General features: G+C 38.9%; 2 protein-coding genes and 1 non-coding gene across 3 annotated transcripts; 2 read left to right on the forward strand and 1 right to left on the reverse strand.

The window, feature by feature from the left end:
- Positions 1-6,433: 6,433 nt before the first annotated feature.
- On the forward strand, positions 6,434-10,150 carry oprk1 (opioid receptor, kappa 1). The gene is made up of 4 exons (XM_088310674.1): positions 6,434-6,579; positions 7,343-7,637; positions 8,537-8,889; positions 9,003-10,150. The coding sequence occupies exons 2-4, from the start codon at positions 7,366-7,368 to the stop codon at positions 9,533-9,535; spliced, it is 1,158 nt and encodes a 385-aa protein (XP_088166800.1). The 5' UTR covers positions 6,434-6,579; positions 7,343-7,365; the 3' UTR covers positions 9,536-10,150.
- A 3,083-nt stretch (positions 10,151-13,233) lies between these two features.
- Positions 13,234-17,351, forward strand: chmp5a (charged multivesicular body protein 5a). The gene is made up of 8 exons (XM_088310678.1): positions 13,234-13,399; positions 13,692-13,796; positions 13,880-13,926; positions 14,865-14,958; positions 15,053-15,124; positions 15,256-15,364; positions 16,840-16,955; positions 17,030-17,351. The coding sequence occupies exons 1-8, from the start codon at positions 13,331-13,333 to the stop codon at positions 17,078-17,080; spliced, it is 663 nt and encodes a 220-aa protein (XP_088166804.1). The 5' UTR covers positions 13,234-13,330; the 3' UTR covers positions 17,081-17,351.
- Positions 17,352-18,480: 1,129 nt separating this feature from the next.
- trnar-ucu (transfer RNA arginine (anticodon UCU)) lies at positions 18,481-18,572 on the reverse strand. The gene is given in 2 exon segments: positions 18,481-18,516; positions 18,536-18,572. It is a non-coding gene; the product is annotated as a tRNA-Arg (tRNA).
- Between the last annotated feature and the right edge of the window lie 436 nt (positions 18,573-19,008).

Genomic DNA, 19,008 nt, shown 5'->3' on the forward strand with positions numbered 1-19,008 from the left:
AAACCACACTCGCCAGACTGTCGAGAAGACGTATGTTGAGACAACAGATTAAATTTGCGCACACAATGACAGAGGCCCATTTCATCTTGCGCAGGATTCATTAAAAGTCTCACCAGAAAATGTCACTTGAAATGCAAAAAAGTAGTTTCTTAACTCGTAATAAAGAAGAACGTGTTTCAGAAAGGTCAGCGTTGGTGTTGAATGACTAGGATGAAATGCAAGCCAGTGTGTGTGTGGAAACCCAATATAAGAATCAAATAAAGTCACCGTGTATTTTGAAGGTCAACTGAGAGAGGGTCTCATCGCCTCACGCGTTTCATTTCGAAGGAAAAATATGTTAATATGGAATTCACACGAGGGAGGGAATAACGCTGAAAGCTGAATTTTTTTTTTTTGTATTCTTAATAATTATGTCCAAGTTGTTGAGCCGACTTGCAAATTTTTCGACGTATGAGCCATCATGCATGCTTTCTTTCGGGCTTTTATTCCGAAGCACATATTTGAGATACAAACGCAGCATGGTGGCAGTGACCTGAACTCACTTCACAATAAGCTGCACTTTGCCAGATATAATTCGTAAATAGTCTTCTTCAAAAAAGAGGCTTGAAGCTGATTATCGACACTCCCAGTTGAAGTTTACTTTCAAACTGAACATGAAATCAAGAAAATTACACTTTGTGTATTTAAAATCCAAACAACATTGTCTGAAAAACAATCTCTGTTAGCTTAATGCTAACATCATGGAAAAGCCATTGGCTAACCGACAGCTAGCATTGATTGTCTCTTAAGCAACACGTATTTGGACACAAATGGTGGAACAACACAGAACAAATAATATAACAGCCACCGGCATATGGTATTTATCCTCTGCGAAGAATGACTAATATTACTGCAACTTCTTAAATAGCACTAGAAGAAGATGTGGTCTAATCTTCATTTGTGTCTGCATGAGTATTAAACTGCTTTCTGATGACCAAGGCGGGCACAACCAGGAGGAGCAACACAATGAGCTCAATTGCAACATTAAATCATGATGTACAAATTTTTCATTTCTTTCCATTATATTAAATTTGGTCCTATGTTTATATATAATACAATATTATAGAGAGCTATATATCCTTATGAGAAAACAAACACATTCCCAAAATATTTGTTTGGTGTCTTAGCGAGGCAAACATATTGTGATTTTCATTCATTTATGATGATAAGAATTTTTTCCTAAAGGTTCTCCACATAACATTAAATAATCACAATGTGAAAAATATTTTGATTTAATGTTTGCAAATTTATTAAAAATAAGAAACCACATCTATGCAAGTATTCACAATCTCTGGCCCATATGTCAAAACTGAGTTCAGGTGCATCTTGTTTCCACTGATCATCCTTGAGAGTTTGCTACAACTAAACTCTGAGTCTACCCGAGGTAAAGTGGATTGGGCATGATTTGGAAAGACACCCACACGTCCACAGGTATATAAGATCCAAAACCAAGATGGAGGAATGTTTTCAGGACCAAATGTGGGGAAGAGTACAGAAAGATTTCTGCTGCTTTGAAGTTTGCAAAGAGCACAGTGGCCTCCATGATCCTTAAAGTCCAGAACCACCAGGACTCTTTGTAGAGCTGGCCGACCCTAAACTGAGAACAGAGCTCCAGTGGTCCCCTGTGGAGAGAATAAAACCTTCCAGAAGGACGACCATCCCTGCAGCTCTGCACAAATCAGTCCTGTATGCTAATATGGCCCAATGGAAGCCACTACTTAATAAAAGACACATGTCAGCCTGCCTGGAGTTTGCCAGGAGGCACCTGAAGGACCCTCATAGCATGAAAAAGAAAATTCTGTGGTCCGATGAGACAAAAATTGAACTCGTAGAAAACAGCTTCTAGATACAGCGCTCATCCTTGATGCGTTGATGCGGGAAAGGTGTGCGCACGCCCACGCACACACATACTGAGAGAGTGTCAATATTGTTCGAGAGAATCATAGATCCTGCATGCCGCTCTGCTCTACAAGTGCTATTTAGTGTGGTGAACTCTGGTCTCTCAAACAGATGGTATGCCTCCCTTCTGCCGCCCCTTGTGCGGTTTTATTCTAATGGTAGCAATATTCTGTGGTCAGGGTCTCATGAAAGCAGCTGCATGTTTGATTTTTTTTTGATGGAAGTCCCAAGGTTGTCTCGGTTATGTCACCTTACATCCGGCCAATGCGTTAGGACAGGGTTCTCACGTGAGAGTTCATGTTTATTTGGATGGGATTTTTTTTTTTTTTTTTTTTTATGCTTTTAGCTTGGTGTTTGCAGTGTTGGGTTGATGGCGGGAAACAGAAGTTCCAAAAATGAAAAAAAAAAACGAAAAAAGAAATCATATAAATGTGAAATATTTACGTAAAAATACATGTTTTCTTTTTTATTTGAAAATTATAGTCAAAATAAAATCATTAAATCCAGAATCCATAAACCCATTTTCTGAACAACTTATCCTTAACTCGTAATGATTTTTTTAATTACATAAAATTTTAAATTGTTTCAAAAATATTACATTCATATTACATCAATATTCAAATATGCACTTTTATCTTTCTGTTTTTTTTTAAATATTTTCCTAATACATTGTGATAAATGTAAATACAAAAAATGTGAAATGATGCCAATTATTTACATATGCACACAAAAAGATTCAAGAAGTAAATATGTATATATTTTTAAGTTTTATTTAATTATGCCAGCTTTTTTCTGTGTAGACAACATTTTCCATAATGTATCCCCTTTAAAACAGCTTACGCTTTTACAACACAGATGTTGCGCATCCATTTCTTATCTTTCCAGGCCAGGCTGCATGATTTATAAACATCATTTTGTCATGGAAATGTGTTCATCTTCATTATATCTTTAATTAATATGAATTTGTGCATATTTATCAGAACGTCTTTAAATGTAAAAAGGACTTTCATGTTCATGCAAACCCAATGAATGCATCATATAATGAACATGAATCCATTATGAGTTGGTTAATTTATCTTTGATCAAAGCTGCCATTCATGACCATTGTCCTTCTTGAAATGATTCATTAGTATTATAAATCATTGGAATATTACTAAGGAAGTAAATATAACTTCTTATATATTGCACATTAGAAAGTAAAATGGGTTGGAACAAAGCCATTTTAGACATTGGAGTCGACACTGAAGATGGAGATTTTTTTTTTTTTAATGACGCACACTAACATTAGAATTTCGCAGCTATCAATGATCATAATTGTACATCTGATTTTAGTTATGAAATCTAAAATACCATACAATGTAAGAAATAGGCTGTTAACTACAAGCGAGAGCGAGCTAATGCGAGCAGCAAACACTTGAGGCCATTGTTGGCAGAAACCTTATCATAGGTCAGCTACCGTTATTGATAAAATTACAAGAATGGCCCAAAAGTCAGTTTTTTAATAACTTCCTGAATTTTATGGATAGGTACCTGAAGTTCTGATACAATTTAAAGTACAATGATCCTTGTCACAACTCTACATTACCGATAAAAACTTTCAAATGGTGTTCATTTTCTTCTTGGCACAAGCGTTCGCCTTCTTTAATATGCTACATAACAGCAGAGAGATTTCCTTCTTTCTTTATTGAGGTTCTCCTTCTGTTGCTCCTGGGTGTCTGGTTTTTGACATAAACGCTCTCCTTCAGGAACCCCCACAAGAAGAAGTCAAGTCTGGGAAACTGTATTAATGGGAGATTATTCTCACTCCAATGCGTCACCTTGGCGCCAACGTTATCTCTCTTGCGGTAAGAGCAATTGCCCCAACTTGCTGGGCTAAAAAAAAAAAATTCTGAAGAGATGTCATTTTCATCCAAAATGTAGAAGTGTGACAAAGATTAACTCATGCAAAACTATTACCATTATGCCCTTTAAATTGTGTCAGAATCTCATCTGTAAATTTCTGCATGCTTTTCAAACTGAAAAAAAAAAGACTTTTGGGAAGCCTTATTTATATTCAGGTCCAAAAATATTGGGACATCGACAATTCTCATTTCTCATCTTTTTTCCTTCCAGATCAAACCACAGTGGATTTTAATTACGATTTGCTTTCACTTCACACTTTTAGATTTAGTGTGAGGGCAATATATGGACTGTAAAAAAGAACGATGTAGGAATTAGAACACTTTGTATAAACTGTGTCTCCCCCACTGGAATGGGACAATTTAACAATCATAAATGAAAGTTTCACTTTTTCATACTTAGTTGCAAATCTTTTGCAGTTAATTATAGCCTGAAGTCTAAAACGCATAGTCACCAGATGCTGCATTTAATCCCTGGTGGTCCTTTGCCAGGCTCCTCTGTAAATGTCTTCAGTTCCTGCTTGTTCTTGGTTGCAGTATATTTGGCCTTCACTTTTGTCTTCCGTGCTCAATTGGATTCCGTTCAGGTGATCAACCGGCTCATTGCATCACATTCCACTTGTTTGCATTTTAAAAAAAATATTTGGTTGCTTTCGCAGCATGCTTCGGGTCATTGTCCATCTGCACTGTGAAGCACGGTATTCTGAGCTCTGAAGCATTTGACTGAAGATGAGCAGATATTGCCGAAAACACTTGAGAATTCATCCTGTTGCTTTTCTCAACAGTCACATCAATAAATTCCCTTGTATTTATTGATGTGACTGTTGAGAATAGCAGTTCCAGTTGGAAAGTGTTGCTTTGATTATGTTTTCATTTTTGGGACACCAAAAAATGCTACACACTGCGAGTCTGTAATGACGATGATAAATTGCTAATGCCAGTTGCTAACATCAACTAGCTTTTGTGCATACGGCAAGCAAACACTGCGACAGTGGATGGTATTTTATTTTTTATTTTAGCACACAAAATACACAAAGCAACAGCAATGACAGTATCTAGTTGCTATAAACCGCTACAATTAGCCATCGCAGCAGCAGCGTCTATTTTTATTTTTAGCCGTGTCCCTGTCTAAAAATGAAAACAAAATATTATGCTAGCTAACGTTAGCAGCTAACTCATTGTAGCGCCATTGTGTATTTACGTTATTAATCGTATCCCCAAAAATTTTTCAGAAAAAGAATACTCCGCAACCCAATCTGCTTTGGAAATATTTAGCATTAGCAGCTGACATTGTAGCGGTCTAAACATATTTAATTTTACTTTTGAGCCTAAAAGAAAAACAAAATACCGGCATACTATTTTTCAACAGTCATTAACACGGCTACAGTTACGGTGAGAATGGTGATTTTCATCAATGCTGATTAGCAACACCCGCTAACTAGTAGCAAACTCTTAAGAGTAGCATCTCGTTTGCTCTTTTTTTTTTCTTTCCAATTGGTGGCAAAAACATGTACTGAGTTAGCAGTGGCAATATCATTCTTATGTTATATAACTGTGTCAAGGTTTCATTCTTTAGTTATTGTCCATTACTAGGTTTCTCTGGCCTGCGGCAAAAAACATTGCAAGTAAATTCACTTTACTCGATATTGTGTATACCACATAACCTCGGCTGTTTTTTTTTTTTCACCGTTTCGTCAATAAGTGTAATATGTTTCCAAGCAACTGGTGCTGAGTGACAAACTGCCTCACTCACAAAGAGGTGATCCATACGATTGTTTTATTTTTGTACATTCATACCAAAACCTTAAAAATGTTTTTCCTTAATATGAGTACAGAAGCATGTTAGCTTCCTGAAGTTTGTCTCATTTTTTAATAAGCCTGTGGGGCAATTTCTTGTGAGCGCTATGAAGTTTGCGTAACAACGAGTTGTGGCTGTCTCAACTAGCTAAATTGTGCTCAGAGGTTTTCATACCCCGGTGGAATTTGTAAGCTGTGTGCCACTCTTTAACGAAAGCATCGGGGAAAACACATTTGTTTTTAATGGAATTCAAATCAATCGAAGGGGCATTTCAGAAGCGCACAATCAATAAACAAACATAACAATAAGAGAAAAATAATGTGATAAGTTATCACATTGAAACATGATACGTTTGACTTCTTGTTCAGGTCACTAGTGGAGTCCTTTTAGTGTCTTTATTAATAAAAGTTACAAACAATGTCAGTGTGCTGCTCTTCGATAAGAGGCTACTGTTAAAAAAATGCTTAAGATGTTAATTGACTTAAGATAGATGCCACATACAAACTACTTTGGCTTCACCACTGACCTGTGCCGGAAGAAATTGCTTCATTTTGTTAAGATGAACGAAGAAGCCACATTAAAACATAAAATATATATCATGTTAAAACATAAAACCTGACAACTTAAATGTGGAGTTTTATCGCATTATAGCGTGATGTTGAACTTTTTTTTTTTTAAATCTGGGGTGGCTGCAATACTCAAACAGTTTGTATTAGTAAGAATATAGAAATAAAAGGTGTTTGGTTTTCAAGCTGGTGACGTCATTGGGGTGTCAGCGCTTAAGCAAGCTGCACACTGAGCCACGTTCACTCCATCTGCTTCTTCTCCTTCTCCACAGCAATTACAAGCCTCAAACATTATTACGAATCATTTCATTGGCGTTTTCAATCGCTCTTCGTTAGCTCTGTACCATTTGCCTCAACTTTTTTCGAAGCTGGGACAAAGGTAAGCTCGTGTTAATGCTGCGTGACATTTTGGTGTGGTTTCTTTTCCGTAGATTGGCGACACAAAAGCAAAAGTGGATGAAATGACCAATTTTTGCATGGATTCCAAAAGGATTTTGCCGTCGCGTGCACGTCTTAGACGCAGATCATTGCAGAATATCTGCAAATAATTAGTTCTGATCATATTCTTGTAAATAAAGACAATCCATGTTGTTTTACAATCGTAAATCTCTTTCAAATAGCTCTTGATTATATCTTTTTTGCCACAAATTTGAGCGCACGTCTTTCATGTCGTAAAATTGTCTTCAAAACTAATTTTGTTCTTGCATTTCATAGTAATGTCTCGTTATTCTTGCTTTAAGTCACTCAAAAATTGTATAATAGACATGTGATAAAAGGTTTTTTTTGCCTCTATGTACGATGAAATAACCCTGGAAACCATTCGTGTTTTAATTTCACAACATATCCATTACGGCGTTGCATTGCCTTTAAAAGTCATGGAATTTCTATCTGCACCGCCCAATATTATTAATTCGTTAAAAGATATATTTTTCCTTGTCTTGAATTTGGCATCTATTTGATATGTTCATACATAAACAGCTTTTAACGACGCACAACACACCCTACTTAATTCCCATAGATATAGGCTTCAGTTTATTATTTGTACTGATGTTCAATTATAATCCATTTAACTCGTGGTGCTTTTATTGTGGTATACATCTATAAATGCCATTGTGGATGCTTTTATTGTGTTTGGAAAATAGGCAGCGATCAAGAACGCAAGTCCATGGAGACCGGCGTGGTGCACATCCGCAGAGGAGGAGGACTCGAGGACAAGTGTCCCTGGAGCGGAGAGGGGGTTGCAGCGGCGGGGGGTTGCGCCTGGCCAGCTTCCGCCGCCTCCTCCTCGGCCTTGGACGCCTTCAACGGGACGTGGGAAGGCGAGGCCGACGACGCCGAGCCCATGTCGCCCATCATCCCCATCATCGTGGCCGTGTACTCGCTGGTTTTCGTGGTAGGCCTGGTGGGCAACTGCCTGGTCATGTACGTCATCATCAGGTCAGTTCATTTTGTAATTGTACGATGTAGTGGGTGATACAATGTTATTATAAATGTCTTGCTGCTTTTTTTTTAAAGTCTAATTGCTTTACATCACTTTTGAGATTCAAAAGAAAAGTTGACAAAAGTGAATGTGTCATTTCATGTTCGCCACTAGATGGCAGTCTTGCATCCTCTTGTCAGATGAATGCTTCAGATCATTAAGGGTGCTCAAATGGGAATGAATCAATGGTCCAGTTTTTAAGGTCGGTCGGGCCACGTGATTATACAAAACAAAATGTTCTTTTGAGTCATAACAGGAAAAAATGGAATAGAATGTGATTTATCTGGACAAAAATTAAAGTACAACACATGTCATGAATCCAAAACCACTATACCACCGTGCTGCCCACTTTCATCACTGTTTTTTTTTTTTAAATGTCAACATGAAACAATGCAACATACATTAGTTCTTGTTAATAAAAAATGAAAAGGAGAGGGAATAGGACAACTAAAGTTTATAGGCAAACTTTGCAACATCCTCAAAACATACATTCGCACAAACTTCTTAACAAGAAAAGATGACAGAAAGCAAGAAAAAGAATGATGTGAAGAGTTTTTTTTTGTAATAAAAACGTAAGCAACGGGGATTGAGGGGAAGACGGGATGGATGTGGTAGATGCATTAAAATGATAGCCTGAATAGACAAATATAAAAGTGATGAAAAAGGAAAGATCTGACAGACCAAATAAGTGGATAGAGAAATGATGCGTGAGAAAAATGTGAGTGAATGATTGATGAGAAGAAAGCACAAAAAAATGTATTGAAAACAGGATGGTGGAAAGAGAAAAATACAGCATATGTTTTGACTCAACAGCAATCGTGTGGAGAACTGTATGTTTATTTTATACGCACATCAGGTACACAAAGATGAAGACAGCCACCAACATCTACATCCTGAACCTGGCGGTAGCGGACGCACTGGTCACCAGCACCATGCCCTTCCAGAGCACCGACTACCTCCTCAGCTCGTGGCCCTTTGGCGAGGTGGCGTGCAAAGTGTTCATCTCCATTGACTACTACAACATGTTCACCAGCATCTTCACGCTCACCATGATGAGCGTGGACCGATACGTGGCCGTGTGCCACCCTGTCAAGGCGCTTGACTTCCGCACACCTGTCAAGGCCAAAGTGATCAACGTGCTCATCTGGGCGCTGTCGTCCGCCGCCGGCGTTCCCGCTATGATCCTGGGCAGCACCAAGACCAACAATGGTAGGTCTGCAAAAGTTGGTGGGTGGTGGTTTTCACCCGGAGGCTTAGGATGAGAACATTTTCTCAAAAAAATGGAGCGACAATTCATCTCATATTGTTTTTCTGACCACCAGGGACAACAGAATGTGCTCTCCAGTTCCCAGAGCCGTACAGTTACTGGGACACGCTGATGAAGATTTGCGTGTTCATCTTTGCCTTTGTGGTGCCCGTCATCATCATCAGTGTTTGTTACACGCTGATGATCCTCCGCCTCAAGAGCGTCCGCCTGTTGTCCGGCTCACGCGAGAGGGACCGCAACCTGCGGCGGATCGCACGTCTGGTTTTGGTGGTGGTGGCTGTCTTCGTGGTGTGCTGGACCCCCATCCACATTTTCATCCTGGTCAAGGCCCTGTCGCCCCATGTGCCCGAGACCACGTCCGTCATGGCCGCCTACTTCTTGTGCGTGGCGCTGGGCTACACCAACAGTAGCCTCAACCCCATCCTCTACGCATTCCTTGATGAGAACTTCAAGAGATGCTTCCGGGACTTTTGCTGCCCTGGCGCCCGCAGAGACTGCCAGGGGGTGAGCCGGGTCAGGAGCACCCTTAGGGACCACTCGTGCCCACCCGACAACCGCGGCGACCCGAGGCAGGCCAGGCCCGTATGACTAGCCATGGACATGTCCTCTGTGCCGGGACTCGAGGATTCCAACGATTTGTGCTTGACGCAAGTCACCACCGCTGTCTGAACCTCATCCTGGGCGTCCGCCACCTGTGAAGGCAGATTGTGGTCTACTTTGATGACACCGTGGTCGTAATGTCTCCATGGTGGTCCACAACCTGTCATATCTACCATGTTGATGATGTCACCAGTGGTCCACTTGGCCTTTGTAGTCCACTAATTGTAGCACTGGTGGTCATCAAGCATGCTGATCGGTTACTTGTGATAACACCATGGTGGTCCGCCACTTTTACTGTCACCATGGTTAAATGTATGGCAACTTGTGATGTCATTAACTAACTTGCTGCCAGAACCAGGCAAAGTAAATTTACTTTTTGCCGTCTATATCCGTCAATGACGGTGAATGTGTTAAGATGGTTCACTTTTGATGACGCCATGGTGGTCCGCAACTTAAGTCACCATAGTGATTTCACCTCTGTGTGCCATTTGTGACATATTTAGTAGTCTGATTGTGATGACACCATGGTGGTCATCAACTTGTAAGATCAACCATTGTGGTCCGCCAATTGTGATGTCACCACGGCGGTGATGGAACCATGGTGGTCCGATTGTGATGTCACCACGGCGGTGATGGAACCATGGTGGTCCGATTGTGACGTCACCGCGGCTGTGATGTCATGATAGCGATCTGCAACTTGTGATATCACCCATGTTGGTTCACTTGTCATGTCAATGCAGTGGTCTGCAATGGTGGTCTGCCCACTGTGATGTCACCACGATGGCCTGTGACATTGATGCGTATCCTCAGTTGGTGTTTTTACCAGCTTTGACTGAACACCTCACGCAGCACCCCGAAATGCCGCCCCATTTCACCTGTACGAAAAAAAAAAACATTTTGGCTGTAATAAGCTTATGACCCTTATTATAACCTTGTGTCCCAGTTGATTTCTTTCCTGCTATACACAGCACCCGCAAGGCAGAAATAGCTGTAAAGATGACATTTATGCTAGATTGTGGTATCTCTATTTTTTTTTTGGGGTGTAAATATAAAGTAGTCCTCTGAGTAAATGTGTTGTTTGGTGCAAATTTTGAGGAAATACAAAATAACATTCTTTGTTGCTAAACTGAATTCGTGGGCATGAGGCCGATTGAAAAAAAAAAAAAAAATCTATACTCACATCCGCTTTGCAGTTTCCTTGGGGAAAAGGGTTGCAGAAAAGGATGAGGAGCACAATCAGACGGACACATTTTAAGGAATAAATCCAAGAACAGCACTGAACGCGTAATGAAACTTTGTTTTATTCATACATATCCATTTTGCAACGGAGTTACGACTCTGTATTACTTCTTAAATGGGGGCCATACTCGATAATGATAAAATATGAGGCAACCATCGAACAAAATGTTGTGATATATTTTGAGCATGTGTGGCTGAAATGTATTTTTTTTGCCACTTCGGGTTATGAGGTTACAAAGGTCAACTTGGCTGCCCTTGTGTGGCGAGACAAATTATATAGATTTTCACCAAACTGTTTACTGCAGTGCCTTGAGACACGAGTTTTTTTTAGATACAATCTGTCATTTTTTGCTTTGACTTGTGATCTTAGATGACATACGCGAGCTGTGTTCTGGCAGTAAAACACAACTTCCTTCATGATAAGCAGCACTTTAGCAAATCGTAAACATTTAATCAAAAACGAAGCTTCAAAGTGCTTATTGGCACTCCTGATTGATGTTTACTGTCAAACTAAACATGAAACAAAGGAAATTACAACTTGTATATTTAAAACAACCACATAGCTTTGACTTTTGGACTGCTAGCTTAATGCTAACACTAAATAACACCAATATTATGGTGCTATAACCCCTTTAAACACCGGATTAGAAGATCTTTTTTGTCTTCAGGGTCACACATTGAATGGCTTTAAGTAGAACGACAAATATTAAAGCCGTACTGATGAGCTGAAAGAAGTTTGAGATGTCTCAATGATGAAGTACACCTCAAGTAGAATCACAATTCAATTGTAGTGTAATGAAAAACAGTATAATTCCTTTTAATTCACTCAAATCATGTTATTACTTTATGATTTTATAAAGTCCAATATTATGGAGTGCAATTTTTTTCCTCATTAAAAGACACATTATAGCAATTCTTGTTGTTCGCATGGCCAGAACAACTTAATAGCGTTCCCATTACTTTCACTGGGAACAGATAATTTGAGAAATTAGTGTTTTGCGTTTTGAGGGTGGGCACTAAACAAATTGAAAGCGTCTGCATTAAAGCACTTCATGACTGCTGGGTGGTCTCATACATACGGTATATGAGGTTCTATAGTACCAGATCAACATGCTTCCATTGCTTTGTAATATAATAAGAAAAACAAACCATGGATCCTTCATGATGTGTTTCGTATTGACATGTTACGAGATGAACTGTGAGTGTATATATTCAACTCATTGTTCTTTGCTGTATCAATATGACTGTGCCACCATGTTAGCAACAATAAATTAATTTGCACATTGTGACTGCTTCAACCATTTTACGGTCACCAAGTGGACTTTTAACCACGCGGCTCGTTCATCGTCAATGATTGAGCAACTCTATTCACCTGAGACACAAAGACACAGCGTTTCCACGGTGATGCCACTATGAAAAGCACTTTTTCGCATCCTATTTCTCCCCCGTAATTTGGCCTTGGAGAGGAAATTGTAAGGATGCTTCAGATAATGATGATGATGATAATTATGATGACACTTGTTTAATTGATCATAAACCAAATCCAAAAGTTCCTCAGCCTGCAAAACATTGTAATTTTCTTTCTCGTAGAACCGTTTGACAAAGAACAAAATCTATAAAATGGAAGGTTATGACTCTATTTTTGAATTCAGATTTTATTTATTTTTAAAAATTAATTTTCGAGAGTACTTAAAATAGAAACTTTGAAAAGGAAATTTGTATATACATCCATCCATCCAGAGGGGGTCACTGATGGAGTAGTGGTACACTCGCCCGAGTTGTGTGCGGGCAGCGTGGGTTCAGTTTCCACTCAGTGATGGTGTGTCTATGTCTGCCCTGTGACTGGCTGGCGACCAGTTCAGGGTGTAGAGCGCCTTTTGCCCGCAGTCAACTGGGATAGGCTCCAGTACCCTCCCGCGACCCTGTACAGGATAAGCGGTGTGGATAATGACATGACCTCCATCCATCCATTATCTAAGCTACGGGCATGCTCGAGCCTATCCCAGATATCTTTGGGCAGTAGGCCCGGTACACCATGCACTGGTTTCCATAGTAGATTCTCAAAATATTGTAATGGACAACAATAATAAAAATTAAAATATCAGAATTAAATCATTCATATTAACTATACCTAGTATTTTTTTAAAAGTGTTTTTTGTTGTTAAATACCTTGGTTGGGATATAGTTCACTTCTAGAAAACATTTACTAACGTTTTGCATGGGTAATTATTTCATATAATTGAATTATTTTTAACTAATGCAACTTTATGATGTTCGTGTAAGGAAAATATGTACCAAAAGCAAAGAATAATGTCATTTGGGCTGTTATGATGTCAAACAAAGCGAATGGGAACAGAAGCAAAAGGACAATAGGCTGCAATGTACCTAAACGCTCATTGGCTTGCTCTGCTCACATCAACCAATGGCAATCTTTCACTGCCGCCTCTCACTTCCGGGTGTCATCAATGGAGAAATCTCTTCACAGTTAGCGGGCGACATTGTATGTTTTGAAGCGGAATTAACGCTTTCCCCACCGGATATAAAATGAACAGACTTTTTGGACGCACTAAATCAAGAGGACCTGCACCGGATCTTTCAGAGTGTATCAGCAATGTGAGTGTTGTCTAGTATCGTCAGTCATATTGTTGTTTATTTTGCCTTCCGTTATTTTTCCCTTAAAGCGACAACTCGCCGTGCTATTTGTAATTGTTTATAGCATTTAATTGTAATTAACATTTAATAACAATTTGTTTGTTTTTCTATTTATTTAATCGTGCTCTGACCACTCTTATAAAAAATGATGATAATCAGTAGCTGAAAGTGGGGAAGCCATTTAAATTTATATCAAGGCGTCCCGGTTGCCATAAGTTTGTTGGGGCGCAATTAACGCTATATGACGTTTCAGGTGGACGCCAGGGGCGAGAATTTCGAGAAGAAGATCAACATGCTGGATGCGGAGCTTGTTAAGTACAAGGAGCAGCTGAAGAAGCTGAAGGATGGACCCTCCAAGGTGGAAAATACGAAATGGTGTCCAATCAAAACTAAATACACCAGACGTGGTCTTTGTTTTTATATTTCCCTTTATTTTTGTAGAACATGGTGAAACAGAAGGCCATGCGAGTGCTGAAGCAGAAGAAGATGTGAGTAAACACAGGAACTTTCGCACTCACTTTAAAATTTACCCCCCCCCCTTAAATAAATGCCTGAAGTGCACTGTACTACGAATGTTCCATACATTTTTTTCTGATTGATACCATCATATCAAGTACGTCTACTCAACTTTTGACCACTCATTATGCCAATACCAAGTAACTGATACCATAAGTACTTTTGATATGGAATGTCTCTTTTACACCAATGACAAATCATTTAAAAGAAAAAAATGTTATTTACGTCAGAAAAAAGGTAGAACATTCACTCCGCACTTGAGGATTTAAGTCCAAAATAAAAGACGAACAACTAAATCCATATTAGGTTTAAAATAAAACTGACAAGATTTTTTTTTTATTTTGTGTCTGTTCAAAATAAATTGTCGTGCAAAATAATACAGGTTCAACTGTGAATAAGTGAGCACTGTATAGAACTCTGGAAAAAAATACAGTAAAGCTCAATGTTGCCTGTATTGCATTCAACAGGAGAAATAATATAGAAAAGCATATATTAAAATTTCAAGGCACTGAATAATAATGTTAAATGTTTTCAGCCAATGAAAGCAAGGAAATGAGTAAAAAGCGTGCATGCATGGAATGCTGTAATGGGAAAAAGTAGCAACCATACCATACCAAAAAACTGAATTTGAATCAGTACCACCCGTCCAAGAGACATAAAAGACAATTACCAGCAGCGGGAGACAGAGCGGAGAAGCCTGACAGCGTTTACAGCTTACAGCCTTTTTTTGTGACAGCCACATAAAAGAGATGAACAACACAACTCAGTAATGCAATGTGTGGTAGGAGATGGGCGGCGACACGTTAATATGTACCTGTATGCAAACTCCGTCACAAACCGAAACCCCAGTACCGACCGATCCACGTGAACAGTTTCCTGTCCAATGTTTATCACGTTTGTTGTCGCACAGGTATGAGAGTCAGCGAGAGCAGCTGGCTCAGCAGGCTTTCAACATGGAGCAGGCCAACTACACCCTCCAGACGCTCAAGGACACCAAGTCGACCGTACGAATTGCTGTCTTCTGTGCATGTGTGCTGTGCAATATTTCCTCTTCTGTCCTTGCGAATGAGGACATCACCCTTGTTGTTTTCTGATCAGGTGGATGCCATGAAGCAAGGCGCCAAGGAGATGAAAAGGGCCTACAAGGAAGTCAAAGTGGACCAGATTGATGTATGGCTATCTCCTCCAATCGATCTATTTAACTAGCCATCTATTGATCCATCGATCCATTCATATTCATCACTATCCAAGCCTCTGGATTTCTCTCTACCTTCATATCTGTCTGTTCATCTGTCTTCCAGGACCTGCAGGACCAACTAGAGGACCTGATGGAGGACGCCAATGAAGTTCAGGAGGCCATGAGTCGCAGCTACGGCACTCCTGACCTGGATGAGGAGGATCTGGAAGCAGGTATGCTCCAGTGGCATTTCAGCAACTCATACAGTTGGACACTTCATTTAAGTTGAATTGCAAACATTTTAAACATCAATTTAAAATTTATTGGCACGGGGAGAACAAGCAAACTCCACACAGGAAGGCTGGAGCCGAAATTGCACCTTTGACCTCCGTATTGTGAGGTCATTGTGCTAACCAGTCAGGCCACCGTGCCGCCGCGCTTATCATATGCCGTCATATAAATTAGCAGGTAATTGGAACATAAGATAAACACATTTACAATAGATGCCAGAATAATAGCAGAACAGCGACAGTCTCATGTTGAATCGAAAGGTAAAGAATAAAAATGTGTCTTCAAATGGGTTTTAAAAATTTGAAGAGGTTGATGGGTATGTATTTATATGAATAACTTGTTGTCATTTTAATTCTGTTAAAAACAAGCTTCTTAAATTTGAAGGTGTTATGTTCAAAACCTAAACTGAGAACATATATGCAGATCAAGGAAAGGTTCATCCCTGAACAATGTTTTATAATGTTTATCTAGAAGTGAAAGAGTTTTGATTGTTGGTCAGTTGAGGTCTGGTATTCTCCCTTTGGCCATCAGAAAGGGTCAATTTAGTAATAATCCTGAGCAAAGCAGATTATGTGAAATGTGTGGTTTGAACGATGTCAGAAGTGAATTTCATTTTCTTTTATATTGTCCGCTTTATGAAGATCTATGAGAGAGCATTGTTAATAACTTTGAAAGACATAACCTTGATATCCTCTATTGGTCGGGTGAAGAAAAAATTGCGGTGAATGGCGTTTTGATTTGATGTTTTCACAATTGCAAATTTAGTTTTAGTATTTTTACATCAATTTCTGTTTGGGACTGTTATTGTTTTTAATCCTGGAGCCGGGTCATCCTGATTGTTTGATGTCTTCTTCTAAGCCCAATAATAGTTAAAAAAAAATGTCGGCGTAAAAAAAAATTTTTTTAAAAAGGATTATATTGCCTCCTGGTGGCCAAAGTGCTCACACCAGAATGAGCAGCACAATTGAAGGGGAATGTGACAAAAACTGTAATTCTTGCAAAGGTGAAGTCAATCGCAAAAACTTCTTTGCAATCAAATATTATGTGCCTTCACTCGTCGAAACTTGTCATTCTGATTATTATTGCGTTTGTGGAATATGAGTTAAGCAGCAAATGCCACCTGTTTTCTGAAGCTGAGCAACTGTCATGTCATTTTCAGTCGACAGAAATGACAAAACGGCAGCCGCCTGAGATGACTAAACACTGGTGGATTTTGATGCTTAACTCATATTCTACAAAAGCAAAATTAATCACAATGCCAAGTTTAGGCTATAGGCCTGCATGGAATAAATTATTGGGTTGACGTCCTCATTAAATTGTATTTAATCATGTCAGCACAAGTATGCAAATTGGAGATTTTATTTCACAGTCATGAATGACGATCTGTTTATTTGTGTGTGTTTGTTTGTGTTTTCAGAGCTGGACGCGCTGGGTGATGAGCTGCTGCAGGACGAAGACAGCTCTTACTTGGACGATGCTTCGGCCGCTCCCTCCATCCCTGACGGCATACCCGGAGAAAGCAAGACAGACAAGGTAGACACACCAAATGTCTGCAATGCATTTTTAGATTTATGTCCATATTTTTGAGAACTTTCTTGCATTTGCAGGATGGCGTCTTGGTGGATGAGTTCGGCCTCCCGCAGATTCCCGCTACTTAAATGCACATGTCAGCTGTACTTTTACTGAAAACTCTAATATTTATTAATTTATTTTGTAACATACTGTAGATTAAGACAAATGCATGTGACTGGCGACTACCTACTACGTGCAGCCCCCGTGACTTACTCATTTCTATTACCTTAAAAAAAAAATTCAGATCATGTGCGTCAGATAAGGTACTGTATTGATTTCTCAGTATTGTTTTTGTGAATTGAGCGTGTTTGCTGAATTAATGTTTGAATTAAATCTTGATTTGTTAGTTGTAATATAGCTCACTTGTGTCCTCGTTTCAGTTGGAGTTATGTAAGAGAACTTGCCCAAATGTTTTGGGATATGTAAATGATGATACTTTAGAGCGGGGGCGGGCACATTATGGCTCGGGTGTCCTGTACAACTCACTAATTCTTTAATCTTGCACCAATTTACATTTATATCATATCATATTTGTGGCTTTCATTACGTACTTTCACCCACTTAAATTTGGTCTGTTAAAATGCACATATTCATTTTTAATCTGTTTCGCAATACATAGTTTGGTAACTTGATTTATTTTAAATGGAGTGATAAAACACAAATACATATTATGTTGCATATACAGTACATATGACATATATTAAGTAATTGGTCTATTTATAGTCAATATTTTATAAAAACATGCAGTTATTTATTTTATTAAATTGGTTAATTTATTTTTAATGTAACAGTAAAAAAATATATATTGTACATTTAACAAGTATTTTGTTAAATAATTTATTTAAATTATTGTTAATATGACCAAATTTATAGTAATTCATACACAAGGTAACTCTGTGTGGGTCGCATAATTAAAAGCACATTTAGAATTATTTATTAAAAAATAACATTTAAAAGCAAAGTGAAGAAATCAAATGTATCTTCCTAAAATTATAAAAAGAACGTGCGGCGCAAGAGTCTGAAATTTTTGAAAAATGTATTTTAATTGTAGGTGTGGGGAAAATGCATAGGTTATAATCTCGATTCAAAAACAATTAGACTTGGGGTAGAATTTACTTTTGTTGGCAGTTTATTCAATTTATGTGCAGTTTAACGCCTAAATTCTGCTTCACCTTGTTTGCTTTGAATTCTGGGATCTTCTATTTGACTAAAGTCGGCAAACCTCAAGACTCCCACTGGGTTTATCTTATCGTGAAATATTTACTTACTACGCCTAATATATTTTCTGTAATTATTATCATCGTAATTATATTTTTTGTAGCGAATTACATTTAAATGAGTGGAATCTAAAAATTGTAATCTGAAGTTCAATAAATTATAATTATGAATACAATACAATACAATAACTTAAACATTAAACAAAAAGTTTGCCCGACAACGCCTTCAATGAATGACTATGTTAAATCAAAGCTGTTAAATTAAAATGCGACTCTGGTGGGACTCGAACCCACAACCTTTGAATCACTTCACTAATGAAATGCTAGAAGTCCAATGCGCTATCCATTGCGCTACAGAGCCTGGTGGGAGCTATTTTCTCACACTTGTTGAATAAACTGTGGTATTCTCGTGAGGAAAGCTGGACTATTTTTAAACATCCATCCATCATCTTAATGGGTTCCAGCCCACGAGGGTCGTAGGCTGGAGCCTATCCCAGCCCTCTTCCGCCAGTAGCCGGGGTACACCCTGGACTGGTTGACAGCCAATCACAGGGCATCCGAAGATGAACAATCATCCGCTTTCACACTCACACCTAAGGACAATTTCGAGTGTCCAACCTACCTTGCATGTCTTTGGAATGTGGGAGGGAACATGAGTACGCAGAGAAAACCCACGCAGACACAAGGAGACATGCAAACTCCACACAGGAAGGCCGGGGCAGGATTAAAACCCATGACCTCTGCGCTGTGAGGTGCGGACTGTAAAAAGATTCCTTACCAAGTCCTAACAGTTCCTA

This window comes from Idiotropiscis lumnitzeri, chromosome 12 (assembly GCF_059441095.1).
Source record: "Idiotropiscis lumnitzeri isolate Australia: NSW breed Sydney's pygmy pipehorse chromosome 12, RoL_Ilum_1.0, whole genome shotgun sequence".
NCBI classification, from domain to species: Eukaryota; Metazoa; Chordata; class Actinopteri; order Syngnathiformes; family Syngnathidae; genus Idiotropiscis; species Idiotropiscis lumnitzeri.